We start from the raw sequence: 22,281 nt of genomic DNA on the forward strand, positions 1-22,281 counted from the left end.
TTCTTGGGTAGCCATATCTGCATAAATTTATTAGTCTGAGACACGTACTGTAGATACAAACATAATTAAATACAAGAAACAATTTCTAAACATCAATCACCTTGGTAAATGTTGTCCGTACACCTTCTTCAATCAGAGTCTTTTATTTTTGGGAAGAAAACGATAATCAAAAAGTAGTCAGCTGTTGAAACCTCAAACCGCAGGAAGATTTTAGATTTTTCTTTAATCATTTCAACTGAACCAATGTGAGCAACATACCCAGTCCGTCCCAGAGCAGTGGGTCAAACATCACCCTTCGTGCACACCTTCCCCCAACCCAATGACCAGATAATTTCAAGTCCTTGGTTGAATTATACTGTCCTGAGGCTCTTTATAATGCCAATCATCCACAAAAATAGAAGAAAGCAAACAACTCAGTATTTTGGAAGCCCTTTATCACTTATCCCATTGACAAAACACCTGATAAAGGGACAAGCCCCTTGTATTACTGAGGTTCAAGGATGAGACAAAATGGTGGACAGCCAGTGGCAGCCATTTTGAGACCTGAAGGCCAATATAGAAAAACAATTGTCCCAATTATTTGTTTCAGTCATCCAGTTATGTTCCTTCCTCCAGTTTGTGAAAGGAGAGATTGTATTTAATTCCAAAGCATAGATCATCAAACTCTCTGTGACACGTTATTACAACCACAGTCTACAGCAACCGTCACTAATTTAAAATCAAGCATTAAAATATATTCTGTCTGAAAACAAAATGGTGGATACCTGTCCCTGTATTTAACTGGGTTTGTAACCAATTATAATAAATCTCATTCCTGATATTGCCTTGACCTTAGGAAAATTCTGAGGGCACACAAACAGAGAGTATATGTTTAAATTGATAGATGGTGTCAATTCATATGGTGACTGTGATCTGTTCAGCAAGTGCTTGGGAGATGGAAAAGAGAGCAGTGTTGTTCGGGGAGCTATTTTAACAGGGCATTACCTCAAATCCTATAAGAGAGGATATTGGTGAGGCATCTTCTGGAGTACTGTATCCAGTTTAGGTTTCCCAGTTAGAGGAAAGATATTATTAAGCTGGAGAGGGTTCAGAAGAGATTTACCAGGATGTTGCCGGGTATGGAAGGTTTGAGTTATAAGGGAAGGCTGGATAGGCTGGGACTTTTTTCACCAGAGTGTAGGTGGTTGAGAGGCGACCTGACAAAAGTTTATAAAATGATGAGGGGTGTGGGTACAGTTAAAGGGAGTTGTCTTTTCCGTAGGATGGGGGATTTCAAGATGAGGGGACACATTTTTAAGGTGAGAGGAGAGAGATTTTAAAAAGGCATTATGGGTGACCTTTTTACACCCAGAGGGTGGTTTCTGTGTGGAATGAACTTCCTGAGGAAGTGGTGGATGCGGGTACAGTTCCAATATTTAAGGAACATTTGGGTAAGTACACAAACAGAAAGGTTTGGAGGGATATGGGCCTGGAGCAGGCAGGTGGGACTAGTTTAGTTTGGGATTACTTTCAGCATAAACTTGGTTGGACTGAAGGGTCTGTTTCCATGCTGTATGACCCTGTGAGTGGACTCTCTCTGTCCATGCTTGCCTTGTGAGGTAAATAAAGCAGAACAAATCACTATGGCAACAATGTTCTTCTTCCATTCTCTGACATGCTCATCACTTAAAGTGTCAATGGTAGCCATGATGTGGAGGAACAAAGTTAAAAGTCACACCACACCAGGTTATAGTCCAACAGGTTTAATTGGAAGCACTAGCTTTCGGAGTGCTGCTCCTTCATCAGGCAGCTAAGGAGGAGCAGCACTTTGAAAGCCAGTGCTTCCAAATAAACCTGTTGGGCTATAACCTGGTGTTGTGCGATTTTTAACACAATTTAAAATGGAAGGGGTGTTTTAGGCAGTAATAGACACATCCTTGATTTAATTACTGCATCCTCGGTGTTTAACGGTGTGAGACTGAGTTGCGCATACATGATTGACTCTCGATGTTTATCATTGAAGCTGGCTACAAGTTCTGACTATACAGCGTCCCCGCTTTCCCCCCAACAACACAGAAGTACTGGAAGCATTTTGTTTAAGGGCTCCCTAGTCATATCATTACTAAACATCCCATTGGCGCATTGTGGAATAATCCAGGACAATTAAAAAACAAAACACAATCTGCTGCTTTTGTACTGTATTAAGGCTGTATAAAATATAATCATTAAAAATAGTACAGAGTCCTTGCTGAGGAAAGGATCATTGGGAATATTAACACACTCGATGGAATACCTCATGGTTAGTGTTTAAATCGGGTGATATTGCGAGGTAGTATGTGCGTGTGTGTGTGTATGTGTGTGTGCAGATACACACACACACATCCAAACAAGCAGCAAATAAAAAGTGTAAAAGCACTTTAAGTCTACGAAGTAATGCAATGTATGACTTGACGAGCCAATTCCTACAAGATTCAGCATCATGCACAAGGTTTAACATGAATACACATCAAGGCTATTGTCCTTGTAAGAGGATGCATCGATTACAGTGCACTTGACAAAGAGCCAAGAATTTACCAAAACAAAACTGCAACTCTGTTTGGGGACGGACTGGGGAGATCAGCCCATGAATCAACCAATTTCTTTTCATTTTTATGATTCTGCATCCGCCACCTCACACCCCCTCTCGACAGGGTAACGGCCCAACTTGCTGCACAAATCTAGACAGTGAGTGCTGGTAAGCTGTTCAACTACGTGGGTCTTCACAACCAAAGCCAATCCTGATCTCACCCAATTGTCAATTGTCAGATGGAATCAGGTAACTGGGTAATTAGTGCTGGGATCCGGGGAGGTCACCTTCCAAAATCAACACTGTTCAGGGTCATCAAAGTTCACTAATTCACGGGCAGCTGAGGTAAATGACTTTGCACGAACTGGACAATTAAATTCGGGCCTTCCAACCTGCACGGTTGACAAAATTAAGTTTGACAGACTTTGTTATAAACCTTCATTAGCAGAATCAGGGAGGGAACCTTGAATCAATCCCTTAAACAACAAAACAACTTTTACTTTAAGAAAGTCTTTCTGAGCTCTGCTGACTTCTGTTGAGATTCCAGTTGATATTCTGCTTCATTTCCTTGACGCCTGCCACTAACTGCAATAGGGACTTTGGGTTCAATCGTATGAAAGAAGCAAAACCTGAGAAGACACGTTATCGTAAAGTTACTGGAATGTACCACTGCATTCACCACCTTCTGGCTTCGTGTCAGGGACCATGGCTATTTCTTGCTGGCTTCACAGAGCCCTGTAGCTGTTGGCGTACAGTGTCGCTCAGCCAGTGACAGAACACACTTACTGGAAGGATGGGTACAGGCACTGGGCACAGGCACAGTGGCTCAGTAGTTAGCATTGCTGCCTCACAGTGTCAGAGGCCCAGGTTCGATTCCAGTCTCGGGCAACTGTGTGCACGTTTGCACGCTCTCCCTCATTGAATCTGTGGGCGTCCTCCCATAGTCCAAAGATATGTAGGTTTAGGTGGATTGGCCACGTTCAATGATCCTGTAGTGTCCAGGGATGTGCAGGCTAGATGGATTAGCCATGGGAAATATAGGGTTACAGAGGTGCAACTGGGTCTGGCTGGGATGCTCTTTGGAGGGTCAGTGTGGGCCGAATGACCAGCTGCCACGCTGTAGAGATTCTATAATTCATGGAAAGTTGTGGTGACCTATAAACTGAATAAGCTTCACTAATTTCCCATGAACGCTCCCTCAGAAGAGCAAAACAAATCATAGAATCATTACAATGTGGAAACAGGCCATTCAGCTCAACAAGTCCACACCGACCCTCTGAGGAGTAAACCACCCAGACCCATTCTATTACTCTATTACACTACATTTCCCATGACTAATGCACCTAACCTACACACCCCTGAATGCTATGGGTAAATCAGCATGGCCAACTCACCTAACCTGCACACCTTTGGACTGTGGGAGTAAACTGGAGCACCCAGAGGAAACCCATGCAGACACGGGGAGAATGTGCAAACTCCACAGACAGTCACCCGAGGGTGGAATCGAACTTGGGTCCCTAGCGCTGTGAGACAGCAGTGCTAACTATTGAGCCACCGTGCTGCCGGTGGGGTGTGCAGTCGTGGAGTTACGAGGGTCAGTTGGGGCGAGAGAGCTAGCTGTCTTCAAGTTGGAAAGAGCTCGCGAGACCTGACCTCTTGTGAGCAGCCAATAGAGCTGCACTATGGTCTGACAACCTGGAGAGGCTAGACGTTGTACCTGACCTGATTTACAGCAAAGCTGACTTGGCCAGAGACTGGGAAAGCAAAGATTTCTCCAATAGGCTTCACAAAGTTCAATGACACTGACAAAAGACACGTCGTCGAATTGTAGAGGAAGAAGCCGACTCCTTTACGGGTGTGGTTAATTAAATTTGATATGGAAATGTGTTGCTGGAAAAGCGCAGCAGGTCAGGCAGCATCTAGGGAACAGGAGAATCGACGTTTCGGGCATTAGCCCTTCTTCATCTCTGATCTCCAGCATCTGCAGACCTCACTTTCTCCCCTAATTAAATTTGATACCTTACAATAAGGTGAAGTCAAAACTTTTAGTGAATGGGAAACACAGAGAAGTGTAAATCCTGACTACCTTCCCCTACGCAGTCACTACTCGGACACTCCCAAAACTAGAGTTGATGATGTGGAGGTGCCGGTGTTGGGCTGGGGTGCGGACAAGGTCAGAAGACACCAGGTTATAGAGTCCAACAGGTTTATTTGGAATCACAAGCTTCCGGAGCACTGCCCCTTTGTCAGGTGAAATGGGCAAGCCTCAAAACTAGGAGTCAGTGATGACTGCAAATGCTAGAGATTAGAGTCAAGAGTATGGTGCTGGAAAAGCACAGCCGGTCAGGCAGCAGGAAAATCAACGTGTCAGGCATAAGCTCTTCAGCAGGAATCAGCCTCATGCCTTATGCCTGAAACGTCGATTTTCCTGCTCCTTGGGTGCTGCCTGGCCTGCTGTGCTTTTCCAGCACTACACTCTCAACTCAAGACTCAAAACCATGTGGAATGCGCAAGATTTAAATCAGAAGTGGGGCCTAAAGAGGTTCCATTGCCGAAATGGTCACATGATGGTCAGCCGGGATTATTGGAGTGTGGTCAGGGTGGGGCACAATGTGAAAATAAATGAACAGAAGCACTGTAATCTCTGCATCCCCACTATTAACTTGTAAACTGTGACAGCTTAAGGCTAAATAAATGAAAACAAGACATTCTTAAAAGCCATGACAAAGTAACATATCTCATCAATAAGGCTTGAGGCACTGTTTATATTCAATCCAGAGTGACCATTTATTTCTTTTGTTTTTTGCAGGACAAACACAATTATCTTTTATTTTGCTTTTCTTTGCAAGACGTCATCATTACAGCACAATTTCTTCCTTCTCTCCCCCCACCCCTCTCTTTTTCCCTGTCATGAGCTTCAGCTGAGTGAGGTGATGTTTGAGCGTCCACCAGGAGGCGCTACGATGCGGTGACCACTGCGTCGAGGGCCGTCGTCCACTTGTGCCCCTGTTGAGAGAGAGGATGGGAGTGGCCATGAAGGACAGCTGCCCCTGCAAGGTGCCAACAATTCCATGCCAACCCCCCTTCCCCACGCCCACCCACCACCCTCCACACAACCATCTCCACTACCCCTGCCATTCCTTACAATGACCTCCAATCCCCTCAACACGCTCCACTTTCCTTGCCCTGGGTCAGGAGGTCGTTTGAGTTCAAGTCATGTCAGTCCCATTCAGTCACACCATCTCCACATGACTTGCTAAAGTGCGGAGGCAAACTCAATGTCCCAGCAATACAGCAACAATTTGGTAAAGGCACATATTTTGGAGAGAGTGAGTTGGCCAACACCCTTTGCTCAGGCAGCAGGGGTCATTTGAAGGTGGTTTCTCCTCTAATCCCCTGCTTTCTCAGTCTCTGTTATCTTTGGCTTTTCCCCACTGTTCAGACACAGGAGTTTCTCTCTTTCTGCCTACAACTTACCTGTGTCTCTTTCTGCCTTACTCACCATCCCTCTACTCTCAGAGAACCTGCCCATTAGTATGTACTACACAAGGTGGCTGAGCAACCAATAGGAACCAATCTCACCGACTGAAGGCCGGTCATGCAAGACTGTTAGCGACAAGGGTAGATGTATCTCCGTGATTTCCAGGATCAGCCTGGAAGTGGGAGATCTCGGAGGAGGAATACCTGTGGCTCACCAAGCAGCTGATTGGCTATTGGTAGTCTTTCGATTGGAATTAGGCCTTGGGACGAGGAATTACTGGAATGGCAAGAACTGCTTGACAGTCAAAGCCATAGGCCATGGTTGCTGCAGAAGCAACACCTCCATTTCCACCCTCCCTGAGCCCTCAGGATCACCCAAGGGTAAGGTAAGTGGTAATTTGGAGGGGAAGGGGGATGCTGGTTTTTGGTGAGAGTTGTGATGAGGCACTGGTGGGAAGGTGGGGGTGTTGCTAAGAAGTGGTTCTGTGTCCAGTTCTCTGACACTGCCCAGGTTAGTGTGAGCTGGAATGTACCTCACCCGACTGGCACCCTGCCGGCAAAAGTTTACCAGAAGGGTGGGACGGTTCTCCTGCCCACAGACCAGGCAGTGGGAGACCCTTAAGTGGCCATTCATAGATCAGTTTAGGACTTCAATTGGCAGCAGAGTGTTAAGTTTGGGTGTTCATCGACGCAGATTTTAAATCAGGCAGGATTCTGGCCTGCCTCTCTCATGACATTTCATTCCCACCTCTGGGCCCACCAACTCAGGGTCCGGAAGACCTGACCCCTCCTAACAGGCTCAAGCGATCTCTCCGCTACTGGGCAGGAAGAACTGGAGCAAATGCCCATTCTCACCGACAGCGCTGCCATCTAACTTCCATTGTTTACTGACTTGTGTCACAACGGCCTCCGTTTCTCACCCCCACAGCACGGTCCAAGCAAAATAAAGCATCTGCTTCTCTCTCCCGGCTAATGCTGTTGATGTTTGTGGTTTGACAAGGGGAGAGTGGGCAGGGGGGGGGGGGGGGTACTGGGGTGCCTGCCCATTACAGGGAGGGGCAATTAGAATCTATTTCTCTCTAGGTTCTGGGAGTGGGTGCTGAACATTTCCCAACGCCTGTGGTTTGCCTCAGCCTCAAACAGCTGATGATTCTCGTAGGAAATGTAACGTCCGAGGTCGACTCTTGAACTCTGGGCCCTAAACGGGGTTGGTAAGGCCTGGTCAAGGTCCCTGAATCAGTACGTTTAAAGATCAAGCCAGGGAATGCTTGACCTTGACATCGGGTGGGGATATCTTTCTTTCCCCAGCATTCGTACTCATCACCTTAACCCAAACCAATACTGTTACATCAAGAAGACAAAGGGCAAGTTGCAATCAGGGGTTAGGGAAATCGAGGATTCAGAAACAATCATCGTTACAGGGAGGCTTTCACACTGTGTTCTTTTTAAAAAAAAAAGCAAAAAAGCAACAGCAAACCTACTCACTCAAGGTACTATAGACTCCTGCTTTTTGCTCCTTTGGATCTATTGTCCAAATAATGTGAAAACCCTCCAAGGAACTGTAATTCTTTACTGAGACTGTCTGCTCGAATGGTTGAGGAGCTTGGGGAATTGGCTTTTGTCCAACAAATTAAATCCAGTCAGTTGTATTCACAAAACCCTTTGCCTCGAGGGCCCCAAGTAAGTTTGATGTTTAAACTTGATAGTTCCATACCTGCATTAGATTTTGTAAAACCATCAGTAGGGTCGCCCTATTGAAATGAATGGAAATGTTTAATTGACAACGGCAAACCGCCAATTCTTCTGAAGGGCTCAAGATTACCCTCTAATTCCAGCTTCAAAATATGGTGATGTCGCTGGTTCATCAAATAATTGCTTCACAGAGCAAACTCCGGCATTTTGAATAATTTTAATAAAAAGCAATCTAAATGTCATTCTCATTTTAAAAAATGTAGTCATAGACATCAACAACATTCAAAAGGTGTCCTCAGTGCAATAACGTGTCCCAAAAGGGCAATGGTCAAGCAAAACCACTTGTCTGATAGACTGCTCCCATACCCCCCCTACCCTCAACTCTGGGTTTTGGTTAAAAACTTAGTGAGTAAACAGGCAGGAGGCTGGAAGAACACAGCAAGCCAGGCAGCATCAGGAGGTGGAGAGGTTGATGTTTCGGGTGTAACCCACCTCCTGACGCTGCCTGGCTTGCTGTGTTCTTCCAGCCTCCCGCTTGTCTACCTTGGGTTCCAGCATCTCCAGTTTTTTTTTTGTCTCTAACCTAGTCAGTGAAGCTGCGTTTGTCAGCCACCTGATGGTCAGTACATGCAGAATTAAACCTGATTGGTATCAACATGTTGCCCAGCCAAGATCACCTTAGAGTCTACTTACTTCTAGAGTGCCCTGCACCACCATGCTATCGAGGGGGCCAGAAGAAGGCCAGTCAGTCAGTGAGGTGTTGGATAAGGGTTGGGTGGGAGCAGAAGGGACAGGTTGGATCAGGGTATGTGTTTCCTCAGTGACAGAGGTTATACAGAACGTCAAACATCACTCCTGGTCCTGACAGACCCCATGAAGTACATTCAGCTATTGCATTTAGTTCTGGTTGCCTCATTATAAGATGGATGTGGAAGCTTTAGTGAGGAGATTTACCAGGATGCTGCCTGGACTGGAGGGCATTTCTTATGAAAAAAGATTGAGGGAGCTAGGGTTTTTCTCATTGGAGCGAAGAAGGATGAGAGGTGACTTGATAGAGGTGTGCAAGATGATGAGAGGCACAGATAGAGTGGATAACTAGAGACTCTTTTCCCAGGGCCAAAATGGCAATCACGAGGAGACATAATTTTAAGCTGATTGGATGAAGATGTCAGAGATTAGTTCTTTATGTAGAGAGTGGTGGGTGCGCAGAATGCACTGCCAGTGGTGGTGGTAAAGTCAGAGACATTAGGGTCATTTAAGCAACTCTTGGTTAGGCACATGGATAATAGTAAAGTGAAGGGTATGTAGGCTAGTTTGATCTTCGAATAGGATAAAAGGCCAGTGCACCATCGAGGACCGAAGGCCCTGTGCTGTGGTGTTCTACCGTTTATGGGTGGGATAGGACACCAACTCACATGCTCATGGGGATCAGCATTTGAAGTTAGGAGGCTGCTCTGATGAAGTCGCTATGGCGATAGCAATGACAGGAATCTGGCAGTAGGCCATTCCTCTGCTAAATGCCCTTATCCATATCCACTGGGCTGCTGGTATCAAACCTGTTCCTCTAACTCCACAACAATGTCAGTCATTCGCTGAGATTGGTCAATCCTTCTGTCACACAGATGTTTTGTTTCTGTTGAAGTGCATGGATTTGAACAACGACTGAGATAGTCAAAATGGAGGAGTTGGCAGATGGAAGTCATATGGTTAATCCTATGCATGGTTTCCTTAGAAACATCTAGAAGCTAGCACTTTTAAAATATAATCCTGGAACTTTAAACGTGGATGTTTTGTCTTAGCTCAGCTGTCTCTGATCATGCCCGGTATTAAAGCTAAATTCTAATTCAAAAGGAAAACAAAGGTCTCCCAGGAACTAACGAAAGATCACAACCATTCTGCAACACTGATTGTCTTGGAGATGTACAGACATCAAGCTTCCCAGATTATCCCAATCCTGTTGGGTCAACAGCCTGGACACTGAATTTAGCCTCAGTACCTTGATAATGATGGTGGGGGGAAAAAAAAAGAATTAAATCAGAAATTATACTCTGACATTGGAACCTATGGACGTCAATGGAGAGAAGAATGGAGCCTCATGTTTCCCAGAACCTGTCAATACATTTTAGATCCCGAAGTGTGAAAACTGGGCTGAAGTAATTTATTGTTGGACTTTTGATTTCTTTATTCTTCTTGTCCGTTTCCCCCAAGAATTTTGATTTAAGAATCTGTACCGAGGTACCTAAGATGGTGCTGTTGATTTGTAAACTTTTCACTGACCTCATGTGACAATAAAGCTAATTCTAATTCTCATTATCAGAACAGCCATTAATGCCAGGGAACCAGTTTAGCTCAGTTGGCTGGATTGACAGTTTGCAGAGCAACAGCGTGGGTTCAATTCCCATCCTTCTCAGTCTCTCTTCCCTTGCCTGAGGTCTGGTGACCCTCGGATTAAATCACCACCAGTTATCTCTCTCTAATGAGCGAGCAGCCTCTGGTCTGGTAAGACTATGGCAACACAATACAATACGTTCGTAACAGTCCCACAAAATTCCAATCTGGTTTGGACAGAGTGACCAGAACAGTGGCAAAGGAAGTGAAGTGAAGGGGAGGAGAAAATTAAATGCATTTCACAGTGGAACATTACATTTGAGTGTCTTTTTTTTGTAAGAAATAAAAGAAAAATACTCACCTCAGCCTGGAGCTGCCCTCTTTCTTCCACCTAAACTCTCCTTCATGTAACTATGGGGAATGAGGCTATACTTGCATGGCTCAACTGGGACACTGTCCATCTTATCTATCCTCATCAGACTGACCTCGTATCAGTCTGTAATCTTTACAATGCCCTTTCAAACTAGCTTTCTCCTGTCAACAAATGAAAAGCTCAAAGTGGCACTTTTGCCAACCCTAACAGAGAAAGCACCTTCCCACCCAGCGATGATATCGATCGATGTGTCAGTGGTTAGCACTGCTGCCTCATGACGCCAGGAACCCGGGTTCGATTCCAGCCTCAGGCAACTGTCTGTGTGGAGTTTGCACATTCTCCCTGCGTCTGTGTGGGTTTCTTCCGGGTGCTGCCACAGTCCAAAGATGTGCGGGTTAGGGTGGATTGGCCGTGCTAAATTGCCCGTATTGTGCAGGGAAGTGTACGTTAGAGGCATTAATCAGGGTTAAATGTAGAGAAATAGGGTAGGGAATGGGTCTGGGTGGGATAGTCTTCGAAGGGTTGGTGTGGACTTACTGGGCAAAATGGCCTGTTTCCACACTTTGGGGATTCTATGACTATCTGGATGAGGTTTCTCCTTGTGTCTGCGTGGGTTTCCTCTGGGTGCTCCGGTTTCTTCCCACAGTCCAAAGGTGTGCAGGTCAGGGTGGATTGGCCATGGGATATTGACCGTGGTGTCCATGGATGTGCAGGTTGGGTGGGTTAGCCATGGATTACGGGGAAAAGGGAGCAGGTGGGATGCTCCTCTTCTGAGAGTTGGTGTGACCCGATGGGCCAAATGGCCTCCTTCCACACTGTCAGGATTCTACAATTCTATGACTTGCCAATCACACCAAAGGCCTGGTCCCTTGTCATTCACACGAGTCATAATTGCTGGCTTGGCCATGGTTTGTTACCCATCCCTTCTTCAATTGCAAATTCTAGAAACAAAAACCACTCCACAGGCGCAATCAGGGATTTAATGCAGGGATGTACTTCTGAGGCGCTATTAGGTTCTGGTCAGAACACATCTGGTGTAATGTGTGCAGTTTTGGACCCCATATCTCAGGAAGGATGTACTGACCCTGGAGAGTGTTCAGAGGAGGTTCACGAGAATGGTCGCAGGAATGAAAATCTTAACATGTGAGGAATGCTTGAGGATTCTGGGTCTATACTCGATGGAGTTTAGAAAGATGAGGAGGGATCTAATTGAAACTTACAGAATACTGAATGGCCCTGACAGAGTGGATGTTGGGAAGATGTTTCCATTGGAAGGAGAGACTAAGACTCAAGGGCACAGCCTTAGAGTAAAAGGAAGACCTTTTAGTACGGAGATAAGGAGAAACTTCTTCAGCCAGAGAGTGGAGAATCCATGGAATTCACTGGGACAGAAGGCAGTGGAGGCCAGATCAATGAGTATATTTAAGACGGCGATAGATAGGTTCTTGAGTATCAAGAGTTAGGGAGAGAAAGCGGGAGAATGGCATTGAGAAACTGACCAATCATGATTGAATGGTGGTGCAGACTCATTGGGCTGAATGGCCTAACTTCTGCTCCTATGTTTTATGGTCTTAATCAGGAATGATATGGAAGTTGGCTGGAAAATGAGTGCCTGTGCAAAGCTGTCTAGAGAATGGACAGCACCCAATCACAGAATAATCTGCCTCATCTTTCCCATATTATACATCATTCATTAGTCTCTTTCTTCAGAGAGAGGGAAGGAGGGAAAACATTGACTTGCCTGAGTGACGTTTGTGAGTGTGGCTAGGCTAACTTGTGGGACTACACGAGCCCACGTTAGCTGTTTGTAAAGAGCTATCTCGTTAGTCCCATTCCTCCACCCTTACAGTCGTAGTTTGCCTCAATTATTTTCAATTAAATATCCAATTATCTTTTGACAGTCCCTATTGTATTGGCTTTTGGGCACTGCATCATAGCAACTCACTGGGTAAATATATTTCTCCTCATCTCCCCAATAGTGCCAAAACTCTGCCAAAACCTCTCACAATAAAATGGGAATTAAATTTCTATAAAGTTTTCTCACCACATTTTTCATTCTAAAACAGGATGATCGAAATTTCTTCCTGCTCTACATTTAGTTGATATTCCTTATCCCTGACATTACAGAACATAGAACATTACAGGCCCTTTGGCCCACGATGTTGTGCTGAGCATTTGTCTTAATTTAAGATCAACCTAACCTACACATCCCTCAATTTACTGCTGTCCATGTGCTTGTCCAGTCGCTTAAATGTCCCTAATGTCTCTGGCTCTACTACCACTGCCGGCAGTGCATTCCACACACCCACCACTTTCTGCGTAAAGTACCATCCTCTGACATCTCCCCTATACCTTCCTCCAACCATCTTAAAATATGACCCCTTGTGACAGCTATCTACTCTATCTATGCCTCTCATTACCTTGTACACCTCTATCAAGTCACCTCTCTTCCTTCTTCTCTCCAGTGTGAAAAGCCCTAGCTCCCTCAACCTTTCATCATAAGGCAAGCCCTCCAATCCAGGCAGCATCCTGGTAAATCACCTCTGCACCCTCTCTAAAGCATCCACATCCTTCCTATAATGAGGTGACCAGAACTGGACATAATATTCCAAGTCTGGTCTAACCAGGGTTTTATAGAGCTGCAGCAAAACCTCACGGCTCTTAAACACAATGCGCCTGTTAATGAAAGCCAACACACCATACGCCTTCTTAACAACCCTATCAACTTGGATGGCAACTTTGAGGGATCTATGTATGTGGACCCCAAGATCCCACTGTTCTTCCACACTGCCAAGAATCCTTCTTTAACCTTGTATACTGCATTCAAATTCAACCTTCCAAAATGAATCCCTTCACATTTATCCAGGTTGAACTCCATCTGCCACTTCTCAGCCCAGCTCTGCAAGACAGCAAATCACTCTTTACTTCTCCCTAACACTCTCCTTTTGAAAATCAGATGTCCAGAATTGATCACAATATCCTCAGCTTTATAAACAGTGACTTACAAAGATTCACCATTACTCCCTTGCATTTATTCTATGCTTCCATTAATAAAGCCAAGAACGTTTAAATTTAAAAGCAAAATGACTTCATTAATATCTCCTTATCTTCTTTCAAAGTGCAAAGGAACCCCCAGATCAGACTGAACAATAATAAAAAAAACGAACTGTGGATGCTAGAAATCAGAAGCAAGAACAGTTCTCCCGTTCTGAAGAAGGGTCACTGGACCCGAAACACTAACTCTGATTTCTCTCCCCTGATTCTGCCAGACCCTGCTGAGCTTTTCCAGTGATTTCTATTCTCGTTGCCCCGGCTCTCACTGCTGTTTTAAACTTGTGCAGTTCGCTTCATAAAGCCTCTTCTCGTGGTTGTTTCAGATACTCGTTACTTCTCTGCCCTGTTTCAAGTCCTTGGCATTTCTTCCTACAATGTGGTGCCTAGAATGGGGCACAATAATTAACCGAGGTCGAACCAACGATTTATAAATGTGTCTCATAAACTACGCTATCCAACTGACTGAAAACAGTGTTCCCTTAAAGTGACAGGATACCATGTTGTTGTTGCTCTGTGACCTTCCATTAATATACCACGGTAGATTCTCGGGAGAATCTCAGTCGAGCAGTTTGCTGGGCGTTTGAAAGGGGGCTTTGCTGGACCCGGATTCTTACCTGAAAGGCTGAAACCAGACTGGTGTAGATTTCGAACTGGTTGGGGCTGTTTGCTAGGAGATGTCTTGGCTGAGGCTGAAGGGGTTCCTGCTTTGGGGGTTCCTAGGTCGTACACTGGGCCGTCATACATTCCCCTGGGTACACCACGCACTTGTGCCATCTAGAAACAATAAAGACTTATGGTGAATGTAGATTCAAACTTGTGACAGGCTGATAGTCAAGTCTTGACAAGCTGATGTGAATGAGGAATATTGCCGTCTCTGAATGTCACATCATTTAACTCCAAATGTATTTAGAAACCCTTTTTGTTCCTGCGTGGACATTAAACATTTAATTCTTTCTCTGAGGCAGTGATTATAGGTGGCCTCAGCTCATCTCCAGCAATCTGGCTTTCGATGCAGTAAGAGATGACTGTTAGATGGGATGGATTGACGGTCATTCGAGAGGCGGACCCATCTTTGAATCTGAACAGAGCAACTTTGAGAGAGCACGAAATCAGAGGAAACCAAGGACGTTCTGTGAAGTCTTGCACAAAACAACACACAATCTTTTGTACACATTTGTGAAACAGCGTTTACCTTCTGCAGATGACATTTCCTCAGGGATTATGATTTTCCAATGATTCCTTAATTGCACAAACTGATAACTTGCAGTTTTTTTCCTGATTTGTGGATGGAATGTGGGTATACTGCCCATTCCTAATTACCCCTTGGACTGAGTCAACCACATTGCTGTGGGTCTGGAGTCACATGTAGGTCAGACCAAGTAAGGATGACAGATTTCCTTCCCTCAAGGACATTAGTGGACAGCACGGTGACTCAGTGGTTAGCACCGTTGCCTCACAGTTCCCAGGTCTGATTCCAGCCTTGGGCGACTGTCTGTGTGGAGTTTGCACATTCTCCCCGTGTCTGCGTGGGTTTCCTCCGGGTGCTCCAGTTTCCTCCCACAGTCCAAAGATGTGCAGGTCAGGGTGGGTTAGCCACGGGACATGCAGGGTTACAAGGATAGGGTGGGGGTGGTGGGTCAGGGTGGGATGATTAGATTAGATTCCCTACAGTGTGGAAACAGGCCCTTTGGACCAACCAGTCCACGCCAACCCCTGAAGAGTAACCCACCCAGACCCATTTCCCCCTGACCAATGCACCTAACACTATGGGCAATTTAGCATGGCCAATTCACCTGACCTGCGCATCTTTGGACTGTGGGAGGAAACCGGAGCACCCAGAGGAAACCCACGCAGACACGGGGAGAATGTGCAAACTCCACACAGACAGTCACCCGAGACTGGAATCGAACCCAGGTCCCTGGCATTGTGACGGAGGTGGGTGCTGGAAATACTGGAGATTAGAGTAGGGCTGGAAAAACAGAGCAGGTCAGGCAGCATCCAAGGAGCAGGAAAATCAACGTTTCAGGCAAAAGCCCTGTATCGGGAATGATGCTGGGAGCCTCGGGGGGTGGAGAGATAAATGGGAGGGGTTGGGACTGGGCAGAGGGGGGCTAGACTGGGGGGTAAGGTAGCTGAGAGTATAATAGGTGGATGGAGGTGGGGGTAAAGGTGATAGATCAGAGAGGAGGGTGGAGTGGATAGTTGGGGAGAAAGATGGACAGATGTGACAGGTCATGAGGGGGGGTGCTGAGTTGGAAGGTTGGAACTGGGGTAAGGTGGGGGGCCGGGGGAAAATGAGGAACAGGTGAAATTTCTATCCATCTTTCTTCCCACCTATCCACTCCACCCTCCCTTCTGACCTATCACCTTCACCCCCACCTCCATCCACCTATTGCACTCTCAGCTACCTCCCCTCCCCCCCACATGGCCCCACCCCCCGAGGTTCCCAGCCTCATTCCTGATGAAGGGCTTTTGTCCAAAACGTCGATTTTCCTCCCCTTCGAAGGCTGCCTGAAATGTTGTGCTGTGAGGCAGCAGTGCTAACCACTGAGCCACTGTGCTGCCCTAATGTTGTTTAGAGGTTCAGTGTGGACTCGACGGACTGAATGGCCTGCTTCCACACTGCAGGGATTCTATAATGCTTATGAAATGGATAGGTTTTTACCACATCTATCATTACACAGTTGCAGTGAGAGCAGTTTTCTTTCATTCCAGGTGTTGCTTGGATTCGAATTCCACCAGGAGATTTGTATCCAACTCCCAAAAGGATTAGCTGGGGTTTGAAGTCCAGTGACATTATCCCTATGCCACTGGCTTCTGTTAGTCCTGTTCCCTCTTTCATCTTTACAACCCAGTACCCCAACAAAGCAAGAGAAAGGTTATGGAGTGCCTTTCACAACATCAGGATATCTCAGATCACTGTACAGCTGACTTGGGGAGGTGTAATACTGAAGGGAAGCTGTTGGTTCTAATGATTGAGAAGCACTTCCGCCTTCCCATCATCCCACCTGCTGCCATCAAGGGACATCTTAGAACAGGTGCAGCATTCAAATACCTGGACACCATTGACCAGGCAAACCTTTGTTGCCCTCTCAAAGGGGTGACACGGCGGCACAGTGGTTAGCACTGCTGCCTCACAGCGCCAAGGACCCGGGTTCAATTCCCACCTCAGGCGACTGTGTGAAGTTTGCACATTCTCCCCTGTGTCTGTGTGGGTTTCCTCCGGGTGCTCCGGTTTCCTCCCACAATCCAAAAGATGTGCAATTTCGGTGAATTGGTCAGGCTAAAGGGCTTTTGCCGAAATGTCGATTTTCCTGCTCCTCGGATGCTGCCTGACCTGCTGTGCTTTTCCAGCACCACTCTGATCTAAACTCTGGTTTCCAGCATCTGCAGTCCTCACTTTTGCCCAGAATAAATTGCCCATTGTGTTCAGGATGGGTAGGTTAGGTGCCTCTGTCAGGGGTAAATGTAGGATAATATGGTAGGGGAATGGGTCTGGGTAGGTTACTCTTCGAGAGGTCAGTATTGACTTGTTGGACCGAATGGCCTGTTTCCACACTGTGGGGACTCTATGGATTCTCTGAGAAGGTGGAGCTGAGCTTTATTCCTGAACTATCCTGTCGGTACACCTGTAGTTAGGGACGGAGCTCCTGGGTAGACGAGGAGGAGGCTGGAAGAACACAGCAAGCCAGGCAGCATCAGGAGGTGGAGAGGTTGATGTTTCGGATGTAACCCTTCTTCAGGGAGCTCCAGCCGACTAATCTAGCGAGAGCGAGGGAACGGAGATGTGGTGTGGAGAGAAACTTGCAAGTAATGCATCTGCTGCCTCCATCCTTTAGATGAGAGTCTGTGTGAAAGGCAGTATGAGAGATGTCTGAGTATGCTGCTGCAGTGCATCTTCCAGATGGTACACACCATGTGGCGGCTGCGATTGTTGCAGATTGTGGATGGGGCATCAATCATAAAATCCCTACACTGTGGAGGCAGGCCATTTGGCCCATCGAGTTCACGCTCCCCATCTGAAGAGCATTTCTACCCTATCCCTGTATTTCCCATGGCTAACACATCCAGACTGAACATCTCTGAGCAATTTAGCATGGCCAATTCATTTAAACCACACATTTTTAAGATTGTGGGTGGAAACTGGAGCACCCGGAGGAAACCCATGCAGACACGGGGAGAATGTGCAAACTCCACACAGACAGTCGGCTAAGAATGGAATCGAACTTGGGTCCCTGGTGCTGTGAGGCAACAGTGCTAGCCACTGAGCCATCGTGCCAGCCCAAACCAGCAATCAGGCGGATATTTCCATCTTGGATGCTGTCAAGCATCTTGAGTGTTGCTGGATCCACTCTACTTCAGGTAAGTATAAACCGTTCCATTACCTTCACACCTTGTAGGTAGACTGGCTTTGGAGACAAACTTGCTACAGAGCTTCCAGCTTTTAATATTCTCTGGTACCCACAGACCCAGTTCAATATCTGGTCACTGCCCTTCGATGCTGATAGTGAGGGATTCAGTGACAGTAACACCATTGATAGAGCTGATCATTGGATTAGAACATAGAACAGTTCAGCACAGTACAGGCCCTTCAGCCCACGATATTGTGCCGAGTATTTATCTCAATCTAATGTTAACCTAACTTAACACCCCTCAATTTACTGCCAGCCATGTGCTTGTCCAAAAGCTGCTTACATGTTCCTAATGTCTCTGACTCTACTACCATTGCTGGCAGTGCATTCCACACACCCACCACTCACTGTGTGAAGAAACTCAAAGATTCGCTCTTATTGGAGATGGTCATTGCCTAGCATGTGTCAGCTGCAAGAGCCAGTTATTATTTATCACCCCTTGGTCAACACGAAGCCAAGACTAACTCAATATCTGGGGACCTTGCGCAATCAGGTCTTGCATTCTGGTTGGTGAAGGAAGTAAGGTTACAGGTACACAATGGGTTAAATTTGGTGAAGGAACAGCTTTTCAGGGACAAAGACGAATGATCTCAAACTCTGTCATGGAAGTACAACGCCCGATGGAAAATACTGGAAGATGCAAAAAGGATGGGTAGGCCCAGCCGTAAGTTATTTGCTGACTAGCAGGGAACATGTATAAATATTATTACAAGTCTGTGTTAATTAATGCTAATCCATCAGCTCAGAGTAAGGAAAACTGAAGCCAGATTTTCTGCACACAAAATGAAATCAGAATGGGATTAGTTGGAATTAAAGGTGAATGCAAGATGAGTTAACGAGTGAATCAACAACCTGCCACTAACAATCATCACCAAGTTGGGTTGATGAAGAGGAGTCATCTTTTTTGAAGGAACTCAAGGTGCCGGGGTAAGGCCCATAGAACAGGTGCCATCAAGGTTATGAAGGCAAGGAATGAAGATAAATCCCAAAGCAGAGCTAACCGGTGGATGTAGGTTTGCTCGCTGAGCTGAAAAGTTCATTTCCAGACGTTTCGGCACCCTACTAGGTAACATCTTCAGTGGGCCTCCGGCGAAGCACTGCTCAAGATGTTACCTAGTAGGGTGACGAAACATCTGGAAATGAACCTTCCAGCTCAGCGAGCAAACCTACATCCAGAGCCACAAATCTTTTCAAAACTTGCTAAGGGCTAACCGATGCCAGCTTGGGATTTTTTTTAAAGAAGTGTGCAGAGTGCAGAAATAGAAATAGGCAGAAGTTTGTTGTTACTTGTGTTTGTGAAATTACAGTAAAATGTGAACAAGTCGCCACAAAAACAACACCAGTTGATTACACAAACTATACGTTTAAGAAAAAAGAGGCAGAGTTAAGACACGTATCATTTTTTGTCAGTTCCATCTCTTCTTAGTTGTGTGGATTGGTTACTGCCAAAGATCAGGGGCCTGTTGAAACTGTTCAGGACCTCGGGCTGTCCAACTGACGCATTTCAGCCGCAGGAAGAAGACGGACTTGAAACGGTTCGGAAAAGATTTACAAGGATGTTGCTGGGATTGGAGGGTTTGAGCTACAGGGAGAGGCTGAACAGGCTGGGGCTGTTTTCCCTGGAGTGTCGGAGGCTGAGGGGTGACCTTATAGAGGTTTATAAAATCATGAGGGGCATGTATGGGATAAATAGACAGATTCCAAATTGCCCCTCCCTGGAATGATTAGGCTCCCCAGTAAACCCCCACCCTGGTCTACCCTCGTCAAAACACAAATATCGCCCGAAGTGGGAGAGTCCAGAACTAGAGGGCATTGGTTTAAGGCAAGGGGGGAAAGGTTTACAAGGGACCTAATTGGCAATGTTGTCATACAGAGGGTGATGCATGTATGGAATGAGCTGCCAGAGGAAGTGGTGGAGGCTGGTACAATTACAACATTTAAAAGGCATCTGGATGTGTATATGAATAGGAAGGGTTTGGAGGGATATAGGCAAAGTGCTGGCAAATGGGACTAGATTAGGTTGGGATACCTGGTTGGCCTGGATGAGTTGGACCAAAGTGTCTGTTTCTATACTGTACATCTCTGTGACTCTAATATAAAAAGGGAGAATGCAGCCAGTCAGCCGAAAGGGGGTGGATGGGCCAAGAGTCCAAATAATACCTGACCTGCCGTCTCTGCCATTGTAGGAATAAGGAGCAAAACGAACTGAGACTTATTTCCCCAATGGAGGAGAAAGCGGAGTTTGACTGCAGCGAGAACACCAACACTTCAACCATCCCTGCCAGACTTGCTCAAAACATTTCCACCGTGATCTTGGAAAGCTTTTGTTTACCCGCCATCAGGGTGAGGAAATAGTCCAGATCGCAAGCTTCAGCGCTACACCCTTCCCTTTGTACTGCCCCTGCGCAGTCTCTTGGTAACTCAGTTTCCAAAAGCACATTCAAAACTTCTGTCCTGATTTCTTGCAGGCGGTAACTGTCTGAGCTGGCATTCTCCCCTGGCCACTCGACTCTGGAAGCCGGCGCAGATCCTGTTCTCATTCAGTGCAGTCTACCAGCAGTGGTTAGGGCCCAGTAACAAGAATCTTACCCCACATTTCCCTTTAAAATAATGTTCTAAATGAAGGTCTATGGAGATTCTTATTTATGGAGCTGGGTTAGAGATAACTGTACTCTGGGATACATTTGAGGCTAATTGACTTCCTGTTATTGTGTTCCCTCTGTGTTGAAACCCACCACCGTATTATTATAACGTTTGATGATAAATGTCAGCTTGCTCAAGAAACTTCACTCACGCGCACACTCTATCAAGCATGCGCGTGCACACACACTCACACACACCCATGTGCACACCCTCTCACAAGCATATACTCCATCACACTCACGCACACATTCTATCAAACACACATACACCTCATACAGTATCAATATCTCTTCCACAACACACACACTCTCCTTCACTTGCACCCACACACACACAAGTCCATGGGGTGAATTTGCATTTGCATATACATTATATTTTGTTCAAAAACACACAATCTGTAGGCAGTCAGTCCATGCGATATTTTATAAATTCCTACTTTGGAAATAGAAACAGCCTGAACTCAAGGTTGGAATACAGACAGACTCTAAGCTCACACCTTTAATGCATCGTCTGAGCTGAGATGTCACTTTTTTTTAATGAAACCTTAAGTTATCTCGAGAATGTGACTTGAAAGAAGTTCTGGGTTTTGTATATTAATAAATCAAAGCCTGCAATCCATTCCAAAAGATGAAAGACTTAACAGCAATCTGGGTTTGTTCAATACATCACATCAGTTGATGACACTGTAATCTTTTGCTATAAATTCTGGGTCCTATGTACCAGCCCCACTAGCCACCTGAGCAGATCTCTGAAAGCTTGCACTTCCAAATGAACCTGTTGGACTATAACCTGGTGTTGTGTGATTTTTAACTTTGTCCATCCCAGTCCAACACCTGCACCTCCACGTGAAGAAAATTTAATGCACCTAGAAATACACTGGAACAATATTCTACTCAAATCTGACTAAGATAACGCAGAGCGACATCTCCCCATTGGGATTTATTAATGGGAGGAAGGTGCACAATGTTGAGAATTGATCAGCAGGGGGAGCCCTTTAGCCACCGAACTTCACACCAGTACCATCCAGGCATGACCCACAGTATAGCTCAGGGGTGGGCAGGATCCATAGCTGTGAACAACGGCTAGTCTACTGAGTATGCCATGGACAGTATGCCGTGGAAAGGAGAGAAACAAAGTCAAATTCCTGGAGAAGCTCAGCAGGTCTGCCAGCATCTGTGAGGAGAGAGCAGAGCTAATGTTGCGGATCCAGTCACACTCCCTCAGAAGAGTCACAGGGAGAGAAAAACAAAGGGATGGTGAGAGAGTGAGTGGGAGCAAGCTGGGGGAAGGGACGGGAGAGAGGGGGGGAGAGAGAGTGGGGGGGAGAGAGAGAGCGGGGGGGGAGAGAGAGCGGGGGGAGAGAGAGCGGGGGGAGAGAGAGCGGGGGGAGAGAGAGCGGGGGGAGAGAGAGCGGGGGGACAAAGAACGGGGGGACAAAGAACGGGGGGACAAAGAACGGGGGGGAGAAAGAGCGGGGGGAGAAAGAGCGGGGGGGAGAAAGGAGCGGGGGAAGAGAGAGAGCGGGGGAGAGAGAGAGCGGGGGGAGAGAGAGAGCGGGGGAGAGAGAGAGCGGGGGAGAGAGACGAGAGCGGGGGAGAGAGAGAGCGGGGGGAGAGAGAGAGAGCGGGGGGAGAGAGAGAGGGGGGGAGAGAGAGAGGGGGGGGAGAGAGAGAGGGGGGGGAGAGAGAGAGAGGGGGGGTGAGAGAGAGAGGGGGGGAGAGAGAGGGGGGGGAGAGAGAGAGGGGGGGGAAAGA

The 22,281-nt window shown here is 46.4% G+C and overlaps 1 protein-coding gene across 4 annotated transcripts in view; it reads right to left on the minus strand.

The window, feature by feature from the left end:
* Positions 1 to 22,281, minus strand: part of LOC122556804 (dihydropyrimidinase-related protein 3-like) — a 270,164-nt gene continuing 247,883 nt past the window's right edge. For 2 of the 4 annotated variants that reach the window (XM_087995487.1, XM_087995489.1), the window contains exons 13-14: positions 14,087 to 14,246; positions 1 to 5,551 (exon numbers count right to left, since the gene is read on the minus strand). In XM_087995487.1, the coding sequence (XP_087851613.1) occupies positions 5,463 to 5,551; positions 14,087 to 14,246 (249 nt within the window). In that variant the 3' untranslated portion in view covers positions 1 to 5,462. Of the gene's footprint in view, positions 5,552 to 7,739; positions 7,777 to 14,080; positions 14,247 to 22,281 lie in introns of all 4 variants that reach the window. The other 2 variants (XM_087995490.1, XM_087995488.1) reach the window with 2 other exon arrangements.

Source organism: Chiloscyllium plagiosum, unplaced genomic scaffold (assembly GCF_037043375.1).
Source record: "Chiloscyllium plagiosum isolate Xiang-an unplaced genomic scaffold, Cpla_swu_hap1 HiC_scaffold_16, whole genome shotgun sequence".
Lineage (NCBI taxonomy): Eukaryota > Metazoa > Chordata > Chondrichthyes > Orectolobiformes > Hemiscylliidae > Chiloscyllium > Chiloscyllium plagiosum.